At 39.5% G+C, this 19,956-nt stretch overlaps 1 protein-coding gene across 4 annotated transcripts in view; it reads right to left on the bottom strand.

The window, feature by feature from the left end:
* The window catches only part of APP (amyloid beta precursor protein), a 183,243-nt gene that overhangs the window by 16,774 nt on the left and 146,513 nt on the right, over positions 1-19,956 (bottom strand). For 2 of the 4 annotated variants that reach the window (XM_064410854.1, XM_064410852.1), the window contains 2 exons: positions 13,721-13,942; positions 6,304-6,357 (listed from right to left, as the gene is read on the bottom strand). In XM_064410854.1, coding sequence (XP_064266924.1) covers positions 6,304-6,357; positions 13,721-13,942 — 276 coding nt within the window. The remainder of the gene's footprint in view (positions 1-6,303; positions 6,358-13,720; positions 13,943-19,956) is intronic. The other 2 variants (XM_064410851.1, XM_064410853.1) reach the window with 1 other exon arrangement.

Below are 19,956 nucleotides of genomic sequence, written 5' to 3'. Positions count from 1 at the left end.
TACACTAACAAACCTGATAGCAAATTTTTCTTTCCTTCTACCTCCTTCCTTCTACCTCCCTTACAAGTGAGGAAAAAGACTTCAACTAGGGTAAACTGCTCGTCTTCTGCAAATAACTGATTATATAGTAAGCAGTATGACATTGCACTGGAATCAATTAAATACCTGGTATGAGATAAAAATGGGGTTACACACACTTTTCCACAATGTTATAGAATTGAGACTTTTTGTTGAAGAGATTCTCTCTATTACCAGTTCATTCACTTTACTGTCCTAGTGACCACACATTTAGACTTGCATGCTAAAATCAAAGATATACTTTTCAAGGGTAGTAACTGAAGTAGGAAAAACTTCAGGGTCTTTCTAAAACTCTGATTAGAGGTGAGCTGCAAACAGTCAAGGGATTCCTAATACCTCTTTACCATTGCACTGATGACAAGCACACAAAGAACAGTTCTCTCTCTGACAAGAGCTTTAATCCTGACCTTGATGTTTAATCCTGACAAAATGATGTTTTTTCCACTACAAATTCCAAAATACACAACCCAAACACAAAAGCCAATATACAAGACGAAAAGTGAGAGCAACAGCCTCATTGCAAATTCACAAATAACGATAAATGCTACCAGTTTTCTTCTAAATTACATACCCCATTTAGGGAGCTGCAATCCTAATCACTTCAATTTAAAAATGCTTCAGTTCAGCTGAAAAATGTATTAACTTACAGCTCCTTAGAAAAACTGACAAAACTATTTTGTTGCAAAAACCATAGGCTTTTTTAGAAACTTCTAGTGAAATGAAACAAAATGAGCTAACTATGATGGGCTTTTTATTGATATTAATTTTAATTAGCAATATTAACTGCTTTTATATATACACATGTACACATGCATGTGTGCACACATACATTTCCAAACATCAAAAAATAGAGAGTATGAAACCCCAATTTTTCCCTGCCCTAGTGGGAAAAAAAATGATATGGATTGAAAAACTACTCATATGACAAGTAGCTGCTTTGGGGAACACTCAGTATACTAACACTGAGGACCTTCTGTGTTTGTGTAAATATATATTTATGCTTTCAGAAGACTAAAAAACGAGGTTACAGTGAATCCCACCAAGGATATAATTAGAAGCACATTATCCACCATACTGCTTGCAATTACTTTGTGTACTGGTTACATAAACAGCTAGAAAGGTTTTGTGGTATTGTTTTGCACAGATTGAAGAGTGTTAGCTGTGCCTGAGGTTGCATCTGGAGTTAAAAACTAAATCTCCAAGTCAAGCACTGTTGAAACAACTGGACCTGGGTGGCTTCTACACAGAGAAAATCAAAGTAGCAGTTTGAGTGACTGCGGTACTGACTGTATTCAGGAAAACATTCAGCTCCATGTCCATGAACTGTGCTTCAGTCATGGCAAGAACAAGAAAAGAGTTGTTGAATTAAAGCCTGTTACACATGTGGCAAACAGCTTTATCTGGGTTAATCATCATCAAACATAAAAAGGGTGGAAGGGAAGGAATGCAGTCTTCGAACAAACCCCTGGAGTAGAGAGCTGCCTGCTCTAATCAGAAGTTCAACTATGACTTCCACATGACTCGGGGACTGTGTGCAGGTCATTTAAATTTTGAAATGAAAGAAGAATGTATGTTGTAAACTCATAAAGATGAAAATGAAGACTATGTACTCTTTTTTGTAACATTAACTTAAACATCTTTGAGGGATATGCACTTTTAAGATTGCATGGAGCTAAAACTTTCTGGTCTCTCCTAAGATGTCAGTGAACTGCTGGTTCATTTTTACTTCATGGATGATTATGGGGCTCTCAAATTGAAAAAAATCAGAAAATAAGTGCAATAAAAGCATTATCTTTTTTACAAAAGAATCTCATTGGAATGAAGGATAAAATACTTATTTCTCAGAGTACATGTATGTAGAAATGAATAATCAAAACAAGTAAAATCTGGTTTGATAATCTTTCTGGTATGTCAATCCAGATGCTGTGTCTATGTAACTATAATTGCATTCACAGTTAGCAACAATTTCATAAAACAAACCAAAACAATCTAATGGAAAAAATTATTAATGATTTTCATTTGGTAGCTGCAGACAGTTTGTTTAAAGCAATTGTACTAAACTAACATCACAAAGACAGGAAAAAATATGTTGGCAGTTTCTGACAAGAAAACCATAAATAACTAAGCTACTCTCTGCCCTCACCTCATACAGACCACAGCACAGGTGCCAATGATTCTGCAGAACAGCCATTAGGCTTACAGAGCCTCTGCATGAGGAAAAAAACCCTCAGTTATCATGTAATGTAATAAAGATAGACATGTCAGGATTTATTAGCAGAAGAGCCAAAGACACAGAAGCAGCTTTATGTGCAATGTTTCCCCAAAACAGTTAAATGTTTGCAAAAATGATCAACTGACAGAGAGCTGGAATAACGCAAAAAAAACTAAGTCCAAATTATACTACATGGAAGAAAATAACACACTTAATAGCATAAAATCCTTGCATTGTGAATTACAGGCATCCTGTAAGTCATGTCTTTACAGCTGTGAGTGTATAATTACAATTGCAACTGTGTAACAGATGAAAATATGATCTGCCCTGAACAGAGCATTAGTTATCACCCTGAATTACAGAAAATATGCTAATACTAAGCAATGTCCCTTCTGATGGCACATTTTCTAATATTCACTCAATTTCTACAAATCAGAGCTGCTGAATTAATATAAGTAAAACAAGCTTGCTCATGAGCATCTAGAGACGTTTTTATATGTATTTTTATGTATATATGTCTCTATATGTACATGCACACACACACACACAAAGAAACAATTATTAATAAATGGTACCCAAAATTCAATTGCAAGAAATTAAGTGCTCATCATGAAAATTGACTGCTGGAATACAGGAGAGAAGTAAACACTACTGAATAAGTTGTTACAGTGAGGTTATCAAGAAAAGAGGTAGTTGTTCTATCTGAAGTTCTTCATATGGAAGCTCTCAGGCTGGACTGGAGCCTTCTAACATCTAACATCTTGTATAAAGTGATTTATAAATAGGAAGAAATATGTCATAAATCTGTTATAATTTTGTGCTGTATTAAAACATGTACACTGATGTACCTCTAGTATGTACTACATGGATGAATCTAGTACATTTAGGTATTTTTCTTCCCTCTGACCTTTTACCATTTCATTTACATCCTTTTTAGGAAGAAGATGCTAAGAAATGGTTTTAGTCATAATTTTTATGTTTGTTTGCTCATTTGTGAATTAGGAAGGGGAAGGACAGTAAGTTAAGGCACTAGAGTCCTTTTCTAATGCCCATGTGTATTACGCAGATGTTTTATCCATACTAGAAAATGGGATTCATCCTGACAATATTATTTTCCTAGGACTGATGTAGATCAGACTCCAATTCAAGCTTTAACTATGGACAGTCAAGGTGGAGCACAAGAGAGGTGGGGGTTTAGACAACCGGCATAAACTTCAACAAATGCTTTCAACTTGGTCCTTACTCATAAGCTTTTATATTCTATGAAATGGACAATTCCTTAATTGCTCTGGCTTGACTCACAGACTTCATTTCTTGAAAGAGAATGATGTGGTGAAAGAGAAAGATCCTAGGTATCACAAGTACCTCTACCATCTAAATACTTGTTGGACCAGATGATTGAGGTCCCCTTTCAACCCAGTATTCTGTGAGTCTGTGACTGTGTTTTGTACTGTGATCAGACTATCTTGCTTGTAAGAAAGTGACAAAGATGATCTGCATGATTTTGATCTGCCTGTAAGAAAAACATACTGATCATTACGAGAATGTTGTGTGAGCAAGAAGTAAATGAAATGGGAAAGAGAAGAAAAGGGCACACATTTGCATGTTTGTCTTAGTCCTTCCAGAGCTCATTTTCTTGAAGAAATTCAAACAGCTACAAAACATTCATTTGTTCTTCTTCAGGCTTAGAGTGTTACAGACTGACATGATACCAGTATTTGCATCCTGAAGAAGCAGGTCACTTGAGCCAAGCAAGTAGGAGCATCAACTGGAAAGTCAGGCCCACAGAAAGGGCAAATCTTTCAGGAAACCAACAAGAAGCTGGGCAATTAAAACATAAAGTCAAAAGCAGCTGGATGCATTAATCTGAAGGTCTTTTCATTAATACTTTTTCACTCTACAGTACTCTACTACATTTTTAGATTTTTTTTCTTCAATAATAGCCCTAAACTGTAAACACAGACTATCCCAAAAAGGACAGTTAGTGCATAAAAGGTATTTATTTTCCTTTTTCAACCTCCAATATAGAAATCTGGTTTGTAATTATCTGTTTTACTAATTACTAATTACCATTTTAAAGCACACACTTTTAAACTATCAGAATCCCTTCTGTGCTCCACAGTTGAAATAAGCATCTATTTGCTTTTCTCTATTCCTAGTTCATTAAGATATTCGGATTGGAATAATTTCTCTGTTAAAGTGAAATTTTGTCACACATAATTTGCTTTTGGATGATGACGAAAAACCACATGGACATTTATAGACAGAATCTGTATGAGTAAGAAAATTTTTGTCTAAATCTGTAAGTGGTGATTAAAGACATAGGAAAGCTAAGCACTACTTCTGCACTTTAGCAGAACACTGAGGAAATGTCCCATGCGATTTTCACAGTAGGAAAGTTACAGCATCTGCCATCTGCCAAATTTCAAGCCACAGTGGTCAGATACTGAAATTTTTTTACCTATTCTTAGTAGTCTATCACACATATTCACCAAGATGACTCATTACTTATTGTCATAGGCTTATAGCCTTTAATAATACCTGTATCAACACAACCAACAAAGAGCTCTAATGCAGTTGACTAAAACATGCAGTTTCATCCTGAAACAAGATAGTGGCAGTGAGAAAAAATCCTTTCTCTAGAGAAGGGACACTAAGGATTTCTGAGACGTGTGTCTATGTGTGTGGAGGAAGGAATAACCTGCAGTAATAAATATGGGCCTCATAACAGGAAATTTTTTAAGAGGACTGAAATTAAAATTGCAACTAATAATAGATTTTAATATTATAAGAAAACTGCTAGACTGAATTAGCATTACAACATTTGGATTAAACCATATGCATGTTTCATCTGTGGTATTTCTACTGCTCCTGAGGAAGAAGGTAGATAATGCAGTACTGAAGGGATTTTTTCCTGAACCCAAGATTTTTGGCATTGTAGCTCTGCACCAGTTTCCAGGCTCTCTTCATGGACTGAATTAAAACTCTAAACATAAGTAAAGATGTCAGACTCCTAAAACAGTGCTAGAAGCACACTACTTCACCAGTTCTGACACATATCCCAGTTGCAACATATGAGCAACAGAAAACACAGAAGAAAACACAATTATGATGTAACATTGAAATAATCCTGACCCTAAAATATATTCTCACTACATCAAAGAGTCGGAGAGTAATCTCTTCTGAAATAAAAGGCTGTTTCCTCTCAATGGCTTTAACAGTTTCAGATAATTCTGAACAAAAAAACGAGGAAAAATAACCCCAAAACCAACCAACCAACCAAAAAACCAACCAAAAAAACCCCCCAAAAACAAACAAAAAAAAAGTACGAAAAGCTAAAATCATTTTTCCTTTTGGAAACTGGAATTGTCCCATTTTAACTTTTCCAAACATTTGCAGCCTGACTCAACCTACTGTTCTGAAATCAATACAAAGACAGAGGTACCTACAGAATAGAAACAATCACCCTTCTCTGTCCTAGAATGAAATGAATAGTTGTGTCCTCAGGCAACCTCAGGGAATCCAGAGGGATAATACCAATTTTTAGGTAATTGGAGGTAAGATGTACCACAGCAAAAAATATCAATGCCCCCTGCAGTTCTGAAACTGTATGCATTAATTCTTCATTATCCCTGCTCATGCTGCATAAAGGATTTGACATTTCTATTATACATTCCCAAATTAGAAGTACTGTCTGTACTACAGGGTACCAAGTTTACCATCTCCTGCACCTGCCGAAGTGTTATTTCTGGAAAGGATGAGACCTTTGATGCAAACCAGTTCTGGGTCTGGAACCCACTCCTGCTGCAAGCACACATCCCGAACACCCTCAATACGGACAGTGCTTATATGGGGATTATTTGTGAGGGAATGGTGCTTCCATCATTCATGGAATAGCATTAAATTTTGTGAGGGGGGTACAACAAAGCAAAGGTAAATCATTTCAGCAGCGGCAGACCATATGCATGCCAGAAAAAAATACAGGTTAGGTAAAAGCCATGCGAGTCATATACCTGGTCGTGTGGTGAGTCCTCTGTCTGCAGCTGGGCGGGCATCAACGGGCTCAACTAGGCACGTGCAGAAAAGAAACAAAAAAGCAAACAAAAATAAACAAAATCCCCATAAATCACAAAGTCAAGGGCTCTTCTGTTGGGACAGTGCAGGAGAGACATACTGCATTAACAGTTACCAAAGCAACAACTAGAAATATCCACCTTCAGTTAATCCTGAAAGTAAAAGGAAGGGATGGGTAAGAGTTCACAAGGAAAACTTCAGCTCTGAGGCAGCATCATTTTTACATCGTGTTCTGGTTACTGCTTCAAGTCAGAAACCAGAAAGACTAAATAATTTCAATAGAACAAAACCATATTCATTACATTCAAACTTTTCCCCATTGTCTGATCAGAACTGGCAGCTGGAATGAAAATGATGAGTTCCTGCAGCTGCTCTTTATTAATATTGACTTAAAAACCTCCTGAACCCCTCCTTTTTCCTTTCAACAGGGATTCTTTATAGCACCATCTATAATGTTAAAAAAAAGTAAAGTGCATTTTGGAAATACAATCAATATTCCTATATGTTCTGATTTGTGAACAGCGTGTTTATCTTCAAGTTTTTGGAAGGGAAAGAAAGAAGAAGCACAAATTTCTATCTAAATGTATGTCATATACAGTTCTATAAAACTCTTTTATTACCATACTAAGGTTTTATCAGCTGAAACCTAAGCTGAAGTAGCTCACTGACACTAACAGAAAAACAGCATTTGCAAAACTTAGAGCTATTTGAGTCACTGCCAAATGCCTCAGTAAGTTCAAACATACTGGAAATGTTTATTAAAAGATTCAGATTTTTTTTTTTGCTGTTGTTCCTCTTTTGTTCCAATTGTGTTGCCTTCCTTATCTACTCATTCTTTGACAGTGTCAAAGAACTTAAATTCAGAAGTGAAGTGTTACATTGTTCCTTAGAATTCAGAATTTTTAACACATATTCTTATTCATTTGGATTTCTGGATTCAGCTATGAGCCTTCATCAGCAGTAAGTGAGATGCAGTAACACTTGCAGGAAATCTGACAGACCCACAGTTTTCAATCAAGAACTGTTCATCAGAAAATCACACAAGCCTGATGATACTGTTGATATGAGCAATGGAACTGCCCATCTTCTCAGGAAGCCTGTGCCACTGGCTTAGTGTTCCTATGGGTTGGACAAACAACCTACCACACTTGTAAGTGAGAGCCTAAGTGGCTTCTGTGTCCTTTACACATGGGATGACTGCATGAGCCCCTGCCTTTGAATAAAACCCAGTAACTCAGCTTTAGGCTAGCTGAAACTAAAAGCACATCAGCAGATCTGACTCACTTGTGTCTCCACAAAAGCAGACTTTCACAGAGCTTTGAAGTCTGGTGCTGCAGAGGCACTTTCCTTCACAGCAGTTCAGAGTGGCACTAGCACAGCATGTAATTGGTTTCCTTACATAGCTCTATACAAAACACAATTTCCATCCTTAACTAAAACCTACAGTTTTGAGTATTTTCCTATTTATGCCTTCTGCTAGGTTTTTCAATACTGTCAGCACCAACCCTCAGGTGGGTCAGCAGTAACTTTTACTGGCCAGGACCCATCAGAAGAAACCATGAGCAAACATTACCCAAACTGCTCTTGCAGACCCCTCCTCTGTTACCCTGGCCCCTGCATCCTCCCTAGAGGGCTGAGGGGTTTTTTTATCACTCCTCTCTGTAACCCCATGTGGCAACAGCTATGGAGAACTGAGAGAGAAGCCTGTGCATAGCAACAGAAATGGGAGTAGGGGAAGGGGAAAAGAATTAAAAAAGCTGCTGTTGTTCAGTAGCATGGACCTGATCTCAGATTAATGCAGTATTTGTGGTTAGCTGAAAGCATTAGTAATGAATAATTCTTGTAGTCTATAATTTTAGAAGCCCTTTACAGGGGGAAAGGCTGGGCCACTGACACATTTCATAACTGACACAGAAGTGAAAAGACCCGGTCAAGGAAACCAACCAGCTTCAGGGCAAAAACTGGAGGCAAATGATAAGAGCCAAGAGTCTTCCAAAGCACATGGTGGTGCCAGGCAACATGATACAAAGAAAGGCTGGTTTCTGGAGAGCCCTGAGCTAGCACCCTTTGAATTTCAGCTGGATTTTCAAACCTTCTTGCTCTGCCCCAGTACTGATACATGAACAAACAGCAGTAAAGTCTAAAAATCTTTTCTGCGGGTTTTCTCACTGCTTGCTCCCATATGCTGGTTTTGCATTTATTGATTATTGACATTAAATTGATTTTGGTGAGGAGGAAAAACATCAGCCACTGAAGTAATTCTCTGTAGGAAGCTGTTAAGAGCTTTGCCTGTGCCTGGCGAAACCAATAGCTGGCTGGCTCTGAGAACTGACACACTGCTAAGCCAATTAGAGAAACTGGAAAAGTCTCTAGGATAACATTTAAGAACGAAAACCTAGGGGAAGTTCTCTTCTTTTTCCTGCTTTTGGAAAGGTGGCCCATGGGGGGCTGCTGGGCCCCTGGCACAGCTGCTGGGATCCAGTCAGGCCCTGGACTGGTCTGGCCCAAACAGACTTTTCATGCCTGTCTACATACAACCTGCCATGCTGCAAACAAAGAGATAAAAATGACAGCAGCTTTTCTTTTTTCAGCATCCCGTGGAGTGGAGCTGACAGCCAGTGTGGCTTGTGCACTGCCAGGGAGACCACATCACCAACAGGGAGAAAAGCACAAGGAGCATTTTCCCCAATTTGTGGAGGCTGGTTAAGATCTATTTTTCAGCTTGGCAGAACTCCACATGAGAACAGATGAACTTAGGGACACCAATCTTCTCCTGAGTCAAAGAAAAGGAAAAGTGGGGACGTGTGAGGAGAACAACACAGTGATACCTGCTCGATTCAGAAGGTGGAAGGGGAGGAGGAGATGCTCCGAGCGTAGGAGCTGCAAATCTTCTGTAAGCAGTGATGAGGACTATAATACAACAAACTGTTTCCCTGTAATTCATGAAGCATATGGGGGGATGTAGCGCTCACCTGCAGCCCATGAGAACTGGAGAATGCAGATGTTGAAAAGCTGTGATCTGACTTGAATACAGAGACAGAGAGAACTTCTGCTTTCAGAGACAGAAAAAGAGGACCCTTTGGTCTTATGCTAGAAAAAAAAATCCTTAAAAACTGTACTCTATAAGCTGAAATGGCCCACAAAAGCAGTTGTGGGAAGACTGCAAGACACAGGAGGGATTTCACAATGTAAACAGGGTTTTTCCGGGTGGCCTGTCAGCTGTGAAAATCAGAACTGTGTTGGAAGAGTTCATACGGAGCTGTTTCCTGTGGGAAGGACTCCATGGCATAGCAGGGGAGACTCCTTTCCCAGAGTGAACTGAAGAAAGATTCTTTTTTGAAGTGATAAACTGACTGAGAATCCCAGGTTTTGATCTCTTTGCATTGCCAGTGGGAAGGAAAGAGGGGCTGAGGGGAGGAAAGGTGTTCTAAAGGTTTATTTTAGTTCTTACCGATCTTCGTTTACTACTTTAAATAAAGTTTTCTTTATACCTTTTGAAGTTTTAAGCCTATTTTGCCCTAAAGTCTCTTTTCCTAAAGCTTATCTCAACCTCACGAGCTTTATTTTAACTGATTTTTTTCTTCCTCCTCTGCTCAGTTATAGCAGAGGAAGATGAGTAGATGATTTTCGTGAGTTCACTGGCGTTTGGCCCACAGTCAAATCACTACACCTGACTGGACCACATCATCACAACAGCTAATGAAGAGGGGAAAAATTTAAACCTACTACAGAATTTATCAATAATCAAAACTTAAATATATACTGTATGTTATTATAAAAAGTGCATTCATTTTGAAGCTCCAGAATTGTATTTCTCTTGAATACACTTCCATGTGCACAGAAATAAGACTGAAAATGCATTGTCCAAATAGACTCATGAAACTAAAGTGGTACATGTTTATTTACACTGACTACTCCGGCTTCATGGAGGCCACACATTCCCACCTTTACCTAATACTAATACATCTCAGAAGAGAAACAGAGAATGTGTTTACTTCTCTTTTCAAAAGTAAAAGAAAAGTACATCAAAAGCTGGTACAGACCAGCAGGAGAGGAGTGCGATGTGATGCTCACCTACAAAGATCGTTGTTGAGGTCAGTAACTGAACAACTCATAAGGATAACACAGTGTATTTAGAGGAATCTCACTTTAGATAAATACTAGATATAGACATTAAGGCTCCCTGTAACCTGCAAGCTAAAACACTAAGGGTAACCCCAGTTAGTCACTGGCAAAATGCCCAGAGGGCTTGGCAGTGTCAGAGCTTCACGGCTGTTGGGGGTTTGTTGGGGGTCCCTCTGAAGATGCATTTTGCATTGCTGAACTACAGTTTCCTGACATTTTTCATGGTACTCTGTACAGTTCTCAGAAAGTGTTTTCTTTGTTAACCTAACTTGTGTTGCAGCATGCTGAACAGCTATACAGTATATTACGTGCTGCTTCAGATTAACTCCTGTTGACATTTCCAGGGAAACTACTTTGGGGGAAAACAAGTGAGAATATACTTGCAGAAAATACTGAGTAATGTTAGACTTTCAAAGGCTATTTATTTTTAGACTATTTTTCACTTAGTCAGTAAAAGCAATTCTAGGAAAATAAACTATAAAAAAACATAAAATAACAAAGAACATAAAACCTGTTCTTAAAAACATGCAGTTTACATTGGGAAAATTTCAAATGGAGTTATAAAACCTTAAAATTACATGGCAACATACCAGTCCAATACATTATTAATATTTCTGGGTGAAACCTGAGATTGGGTCATGGCCATGGAAGGAAACAGGCATAGGAACTAATAATAACAAGAAATGTTACGGGGAAGGGTTGTGGTATTTTAACTTCATCGGTTCATCAGTGGGAGAAAAAAAGGAGGAGAAAAGTATGTCAATTGTTATTAACTTTTTGCTACTTCCAAACCATTTTATAAGAAGACAGAAACGTATTTTTGGAAGCAAGGTAGACAAAGGCTGAAGTAATACCACTATCAAAGAAGAAAACAGGCATGGGAAGTGAAGACAAATGGCACAGCCAGTCCTGGGGTTCTGGAACAACAAGGTGGAAGACAAACACAAAGGAAAAAAACAAAGCAGTGAAATTCCTCTTTGATGCTATGGACATAATTAGAGAAATGGTCTCTAAAGAAAGAAGGTATTCTTGGCATGATCACATTAGGAACGTTGTGGTTTGGGTAGTGGACAGAGAATTGTAAGGGGAAACAGGAACAACTTGAAGAGGTGTAAGTCACCAAATGATTTCCACTTCTAAGTGTGCATACTTGAACAATTATAATGGTTGGCCTAACTGAACTGACTGTTGCAATAAGTTCATGACAAAGACAATACAATCCTGATATAAAAAGCCAAAACTAAACCCCAACAACTTGGAATCATGAAAGAGTAAGTGCTGCAACAAAGCACATACTGCATTAAAACACACAGGCCTAATAATTAAGAATGGCATTCCAGGCAGGAGAGTTTTATTTCTTATTTGCTGCCATACATTTTAAACGGAGAACCATGTTCAGTATAGTTGCCTGTGGGAATTCAGTGTCACTTTGAAGTACCTTTCATTATTAGATCCTGAGCTTAGACAGCTTTCTGAAAGAAAAATATGCTTGTGTGATTAAACTATGGGAATATCTGGGGGTACCTGTCTACCTAATAACTTCTAAACCTGGTGACTGAAATCAATTTATTTTGGAAGCTAGGAGGAAAGACATCAAAAACAATGAATCCCCACCATGTTTTATGAAAGCAGGCAACAGATATAGAAACTGGATGCCCTGGATGCCTCAGCTATGGAAAAAAACTGGAGCAAGAACTGCAGTTGAAAATTCCTGCAGGACAGACATGAGCTAGACTGTGACCTGCTCCTGGCAGAGAGCCTTGACACACGCACTAGGGTTAGAGAAAGCTGCAGCTCCTTCCCCAGGAAAATGAGGTTCAGCCTGCCAGGCTGTGAGCCATCTGTACCCCTTGCCAGTGCCTGACGTGCTCCAGCCAGCTGCTCTCTCTGCCTGGCATGCCACCTGGCTGCAAGTGCCCTTCAGACACAGCTGGAGTCCTTGTCACAGTCTCCTGCCTTCTGGTTCTTTCTGCCAGCGGGTCTGTTGAGTTTGCTCTGGCTCTGCTCTTTTACTTGGCCCCTAACTTGCAGTGCTGACTCACTGGTACTCTGATTTTAGCCCTATTCCTGACCAGCCTCTCCTCTTCCTCTCAGATCTGCTAAATATCTGCCTCACTGACCTGTGTGCGGTCTTTTATTTTGCCTGATGCTAGGCTTCTCTGACTCCTTGGGACAAACTTTGATTGCAAATCTATTTCTGATTCCACTGACTTCACCTGGCACCAACACAAGACCTGGCAAATCCATGTCCCACACTCCCAGTTGCTCACACTCACTCACATACCGTGCTGGAATGAGACTAACTGCGTAAGAATGATCTCAGAACTCATTCTGAGAGCAGGTACAGCCTAAGCCAGTGGTTTCAAAAGGCTTGAGGAGAATGTTAATGTCTGTGCAGTTCAGCTACAAATCACAGATTTGCCTCAGAAGACTTCTGCAGTTCCAGGCTCTGTATGTACTGTGGCTTGGCAGTATCAAACTTTTACTGATGTGATTAACTTAGCACTAGTAACAGTGCAGTTGAAGAAAGGAAAACAAAGGCAAGAAGAGGAGGAACTTGAATGACATGACTGAAGTCCCTCAGGTTTCTGATTTATTGGCTCCAACGTCTAAGTGAACTACCAATTCCAGATTCTACATGGACTATTCAAGTAGCATGCAGTCACTTCATTGAAGCAGTCCATGAACAACATATAATACTCCTCAGGGAAAACATTTTCACTAGCCAAGTTGTACTGACGTGCATGTAGGAACATTTCTGCAGTACATTCCAGACAACCAGTGTAGGGAGTGAAATAACATTATCTGTCTGCTAGGATCATGCTGGAACTGTAATAATTTTCATGCCAGCAAATAAAAAGCTCTACCTTAAATAAAACACTCATTTCATCATGGCACAAATCTAACAACTTATCTATCTCCCTTCAGTCATTGTCATGTATAAGACTATTACTCATAATCTCCTAGACTTTATTATGGTTTGTTTCTGAAGGCAAGTAAGCTCAACTCTGAAATTTATTGTGTGTCTAAATTACAGATTTTAGTCAGGACTTTCTATTCCATCAAAGAGACACAACTGACACAGCAGACCAGTTCCAAATGCACATTTCAGAACCTCTATCCCACTTACACTTACTTACAAGAAAAATATTATTTTCAGGGAATAATGTAAACAGAAACCACAAAGCTCAGCTCAGAAAGTTCTGTGGTTTCTGCCCCTATTGTACTTACCTTCATTTTCAGTATTGGCTGGAACAGAGTCAACTCCAAAGGGATGCCACGGCTGAAGGTCATCTAGGTTGAAGTCTCCATCCACTGGAAGAAGCTCAACTGTAGTCTTTGTTTCCGTCAATGAAGGCATAAGAGCATCATTTCCATAGCTGATTCTGGGTTCGCTGATCATATTGGCCAAAACATCATCAGAGTAGTTTTGTTCTTTCTGAAGTAATTCATCTGCAAGGAAATTTCAATGCAGAAATTATTTGAAAGAGCCAGCATATCTAAGGACCTATTTTCAATGCTACTCAAGTAAGAATTCACTGCTGTGAGATACTGTTTTTCTACAATAAATAAAAATATTAAGGCTTGGAATAGTCAGAACCCCATGATAAGCACTGCAGCTAAGGCATTTTTTGAAACATCAACCACAATTGCTCAATACTGTTTCCTACCCACATTTCCACCACATAACAGATATAGGTCTGTGCTATATACATTCCTTGGCTCTTCCCAACCACTTGGAAAGGAAGCACAAAACAATTCCCTTCAACTCAACATCATGCTTATGTAAGTCAACTGGCGAGAGATCCACAGGAAGGAATGTCTTTGTAATTTCTCCTTCCTTTTAATGCTCACTGCCAAGCTCAACACAACTCTTAAATCCTAAATCTCCACTACAGTCACTGTATTAAATTGGGTTTACTATAACATATCAAATCTGAAGAAACATTTGGTTTTTTAACATATGTAACTTCATCATAACACTGAAGTAGTTCTTTGTTAAAAAGCAGTAGTAGACATCTAGTACTAGTAGTAGTAGCAGGCAAATTATCTTACAAGCTACCAGCATCTAATGCTACGCAGTATTATCTACGCTTTGGAGTTTTTTTTCTTGAAGCAAGATGAGAACAATCAAAGCACTTTTCATTTCCATCAGGTGTATAGGACAGACTGTTCAACTCCGTGTTAAAAATAAGCTCAGAGGTAGCGTGTGCTTCATTATTCCTACTCCCTTCTCACACCAAAGTTCCTCTACTCTCAGCGCAGAAAAGACATGGACATGTTGGAGTGAGTCCAGAGGGCCACAGAGTTTATCAGAAGGCTGAAGCACCTCTGCTGTGAAGACAGGCTGAGACACCTGGGGCTGTTCAGCCTGAAGAGAAAGGTCCTAGAAGACCCTACTGTGGCCTTTCAATACTTAGAGGCGGCCTATAAGAAAGAAGGGCCAAACTTGTTATCAGGGCCTTTAGCAACAGGACATGGGGTGATGGTTTTTAACTGGAGGAGAGTAAATTTATGTGAGATATAAGAAAGAAAGTTTTTACAAGGAGGGTGGTGGTAGATGCTCTGTACCTGGCAGCATTCAAGGCCAGGCTGGACAGAGCTCTGACCAAGAAGATGTCCTTGCTCATTGCAGAGAGGGCTGGACTAGAAGATCTTTAAAGGTCCCTTCCCACCAAAACTATTCTACAATTCCATTCTTGATCCCCCCTGCTTCACTGACACCTGGTTTTGTAGGAAAAACATACTATTTGCAAGTATTTTGAGGGAACCTGCTGCACAAGAGCACATTCAAGCAAGAAATTGCAATGCAGACCAATAATTACTAATAAGGCACCAATAGTGAGCAAGTACCACAGAATTAATAGTTCATAATAGAAGATTGTAGTAGAGTGCAAGTGACCACATGAGAACACACATAGCAGCTGATGATACAACAGCTTTTATTAGGACTGTCTTCTCTGCATTTCATTAGGAACCCCCTGACTGTCACTACTTCACACCCACATCTCTACCCTGTAGAAAGTCAGGGACATGAATCACCACTCTGCTGCTAAACCCTCTTTGGAACTCCATAAAGGCTCACTCATTTCCTAGTAATATCAGGGATGAAGGGCATCTAAGTTTCTATACACACCACAGCTTTAGAAAACCTCAGCAAAATCTTTTGAATGTTATGTTTCTCCCAGCTTTACACCATGAAGCTTCATACCACAGAAGTACAAGGTAACCATGCATCACCTCAGAAAGGACCCTTACCACCTCAAGAGCATTAGAGATGCCACTGCTTCAGTGCCTCTATCAGTGATGATGCAGTAGGGCTCTGCTCTGTAATTCATCTCTCAAAGGCCACCTTGAGACAGCTGATGAAATTCTCTGCCACCCTATTCCCATAACACTGAATTCAGAGCATCAAAAATAAAAAGAATGTTGCAACCTCAGCTCTGGAGCAAACAGAGGTTCTGAATCTTACAAAATAATGTTTTAAAATAAATTTTCCAGTTTAAACAGTAATTACTTGAGCAGATGGTAAGACTAATATGAATACAGAATTGAATTCTGTGATTTAATTTGCCCATTACAATTACTTACTAGGACAGTATAGAAGCCTATGTCAATTACACTGAATTTTCATTTTACTGAAACCAATACTATTTTATGACACCTACTAAATCTTCAGCATTGAAGTTAAATCTGATTTTGCCTCCAAACTGTACTTGCACTACTCCTTTTTCAAATTAAACAACGTCCTTTCATCAAAAGAGACAGGTGAAGTACCTTGGTATTCTGAGCAGACATTATCACATGACATGTTAATTTTCATTAGATATGGATGAAAAGACTTTACAAAAAAGAGCTGGATTTTAGTGGCCTGAGGGAGCAGTCTGGTGTCCATGTACCTTGCAGGGTGCCACAGATGACAGCAGCTGAGAACACTACTACATATCATCATGGACCACACGACAGAGTGTTACAGTACTGAGCATCTTTGTGACCACAGACCTTTCCAAACTGGGGCATTGGAATGGTTTTGGGGCACAGCTCCCCTTGTTCCTGCTGTTCTCCCCATCCCCAGAGGGTGGTGTGGGGCAACTGTAGAGACCTGGAGCTCAGGCAGCAGTGGCAGAGGATGGTGAAGCTGTGGCTGGAGGAGCTGTGCCCCAGGCTCTCCTTTGCCCTTGCAGTGCCTACCCTGTACAACTCCTGTCCATACTCTGCTGCTGACATACTCCGTGTCACCTGCAGACACTGAGTCTGCCCTTGGAAAGGGACAAACAGTGCACAGAGGGGAAGCTCTGGCAGTGGAGAAGCAGCACCAGGACTGGTACAGAACTCAGGAGAGGCCACGGTGCAGGCATGGCTGTGCCTGCCAGGCTGACAGAGAGGGGTTCCAAACTCCCATCATGGTACAATCATTATACTCAAATTTCTGAGGGCTGGGAGTGATCACACACAAAGTCTCTCTCAAGGCTACCCAAGTGGGAGCACATCGTTGCCAGCTCCTTTGTTTTCCACCCAGCTGTGGCGTACAGCATGGAAAGGAACTGACCTGCACAATAGCTCAAGTGAGGCAGACAGATATTACAACTAGCAGATTATGATCACATCCATTTTACAAACGGGGAAACAATGGCTACATGAGTCAAGCCCATCTGACAGGATGAATCAGACACTGAATGACAGTGAGAAATTGGAAGTGCCTGGCATAGAAACTGCTGGAATCCATCACACTGAAGCAGCTGTGTCTGCATTGAGTAAATGATTCACAAACAATTGCTTCAATTGTTAAACTGCTGAAATAGTTTGCCTCAGGATTTCCAGTTATTGATACTACCGGCAAAGTCCAAGATCAATTTTTCAGGGCTGATTTTGTTCCAAGTATCGATGGCTACTTGAACCATCAGTTAGGCTAATGGAAAGCCATACCTCTATTCATTGACACAGTAATTTCTCTGTCTGCAGCTGCCAACTCAATTCCCCCACTGTGCAAAAGACAAATCCCTAAATAAGCAGGGAGTACAGACACAGCTAGAGGCTAGGATGTGCTTTCAAGACTGTTTCAGGGGATTTATTTGTACTATTAATATCTTATCATTAGGTGCTGAAAAGAGAGAGATCCTAGGCTGCTCCTCAAAATTTCATCTCACATCAAACCAACAGGACAAAAACACTCTGAGAATTTTCCTATAATAAATGTTTTTTTGCTTGGCTTATTATCTCCTTGTAGCATTCTGCTAAGCCTTGGCATTGAGAAAAATAAAGAGGATGTCAAATCTTTCTGTCCCTCTGAGAGCATGTGCTCAAAAGCAACCATGACCTTAGGAAAAGACCACACTCGGTTGGGACCTCAGACCTCCCACTAGCTCTGGATTTGGTGTGAGGACACACAATTGCTGCTTCTCCTCCAGACACTCAAAATTCTCCTTCAGGCACCTAAACTTTTTCTTTTTCAGGATGAGAGACAGGCTCACTTCTAGCATTTTAATAAGATGCTTCTTGGACTTCTCATAGCACCTAAGCAAGTTTCACTAATTCTTGGACTCACTGCAGGCCTCCTCCTCATGGGTCAATATTCCCCAACAACAGCATCTAGAAAAATTGAAGTGAAATATGTTTGGAGAACTGGATAAAAGTGTGATACTACTCCAAACTACTTTCAAGACTATTCTTTTATCCCACAAAGAGGCAAATGGAGCCAAAAGCAAAGAAAGAGCTGAAGGAAAGAAATTAAATTTACCACAAAATCTTCTGGCAGATACTGTATTGTTAGAAGCTATTTGTCTACAGTGCCCCAAGACTACAGATCTATTTGCAAATCTTTGCAGATAGCACTGTGCTAGAAAAGATATTATGACAAATCCCAACAAAGTTGACAGAGTCTCAGAGTGGCAAACCCATGTTATGTTAAAACTTTATCTAATTTTACTGCCACACAACATTGTTTCCAGTGTTGAACTATGGGACATACTTCCCAGCCCTTAACTGGCCTAGCTATAATGACAAGAAATTCATATGGAACAGCTTCTCTGGCTGTCCTGGAATACCAACAACCCATTAACTACCTTTCAAACCATAAATTTTATTTAGTTCATAGTTTGTTTAAAATTTCCAAAAATAATTATAACATTTGTTGTGTTTTCAAGGAGTCCACCTACAAGATGCAAAGCTCTGCAATCACGATTATGTGCCAAAACTCTTGAATTTAGTGAGAATAAGCCTTAAAATTGGCAATTGTAATTGTGGAGTTCTAGGAAACAACTTCTTAAACCAGATTAGAAATGAAGTGTGCCCAAAATACCTCTAATTAGGACTAGTTAAAATACCACCAAATTATATGCCATAGTTTTGACCCAACATCAAACTTCCTTTGTAAAATGCCATTTACATGGTAAAATATATATTTGTTCCAATAGAGATGGGCTTGGAAGCAGCTCAAATAAACTTGTACAAATGCTGAGTATTATTGCCTCACTTATCATCAGTGACCATTCAGTCTCAACTGAAGATGTGTTTTTCCCAAAGTTACTTGCTTTTGAGCATGTGCTTTCAAAATGACAAAACTAAAAACTGTCAGCAACCTCCCTGTTCTTCCTAACAGCAGAAATTACTGAGCAATTGAGTCACAGCAACAGCTTCATTTGCACTGGCACACATACTGCCTTAACCCAGTCTGAAGGCAGCTTAAATCATGCACATGTTGTATGTCAATTAGGACTCACTAAGGACATCACCACAATCATTTATCACAGTGGATGCCGCAAGAGGTAACATGTTTAGCTGCACCTTTCAATTGTATGCTTACTTTACGGGCTAATTCAATGTTATCTTCTAAATCAGTTGCACTGATGTAATGCAGTCAGGTTTAAACTAACTTTAAGTGCCTGTATTTTTTCAGCTGTATCAATCAAAATTCTCCCAAATTGGTAAATATGAAAACAAGATCTCCTGTGCCGTATCACAAAGAGTGAAGCTCCACTGAATTTCAAGTGTTTTGATATTTTTAGATGTTTTGCTGAATCAAACACTGTATGATCATGATGTTGCATACTGCCATGAGTCATAATTATAACATTATCAAGCTACAAAACACAATTCTGTGGTATTCAGCGCTGAACAAATTCATTTGTATAGTACAAATCAAATATAATGAAGAGAGACTGATGAGAAGGTTATTGAAAGTGAACTGCCTGCTGGAGGGTAGGGAAGTGCCTTTGTTGCCTGCACGGTTTGAGGATGTTGAAAGAGGAGTGATATGGTGGACCATTCCTGTCAAATTCTGGAAATGAGCCCAACCTTCAGTGCTCAGATCCATACTGACAGAGGATTGTGACCACACCACCAGATCTAAGTTTTCTTCTCACCTCCTCGACAGCCTGTGAAATTATGCCACAGGTCTTTCTGTCTGGAAACTGTTTCAGCGCAATGTGTCTCTCCCTCACGGCTAAAGGGAGACAGAGCAAAAACCA

Source organism: Passer domesticus, chromosome 2 (assembly GCF_036417665.1).
Source record: "Passer domesticus isolate bPasDom1 chromosome 2, bPasDom1.hap1, whole genome shotgun sequence".
Lineage (NCBI taxonomy): Eukaryota > Metazoa > Chordata > Aves > Passeriformes > Passeridae > Passer > Passer domesticus.
The sequence above is the reverse complement of the archived record's forward strand: the minus strand, read 5'-3'. Positions and strand labels throughout refer to the sequence as shown.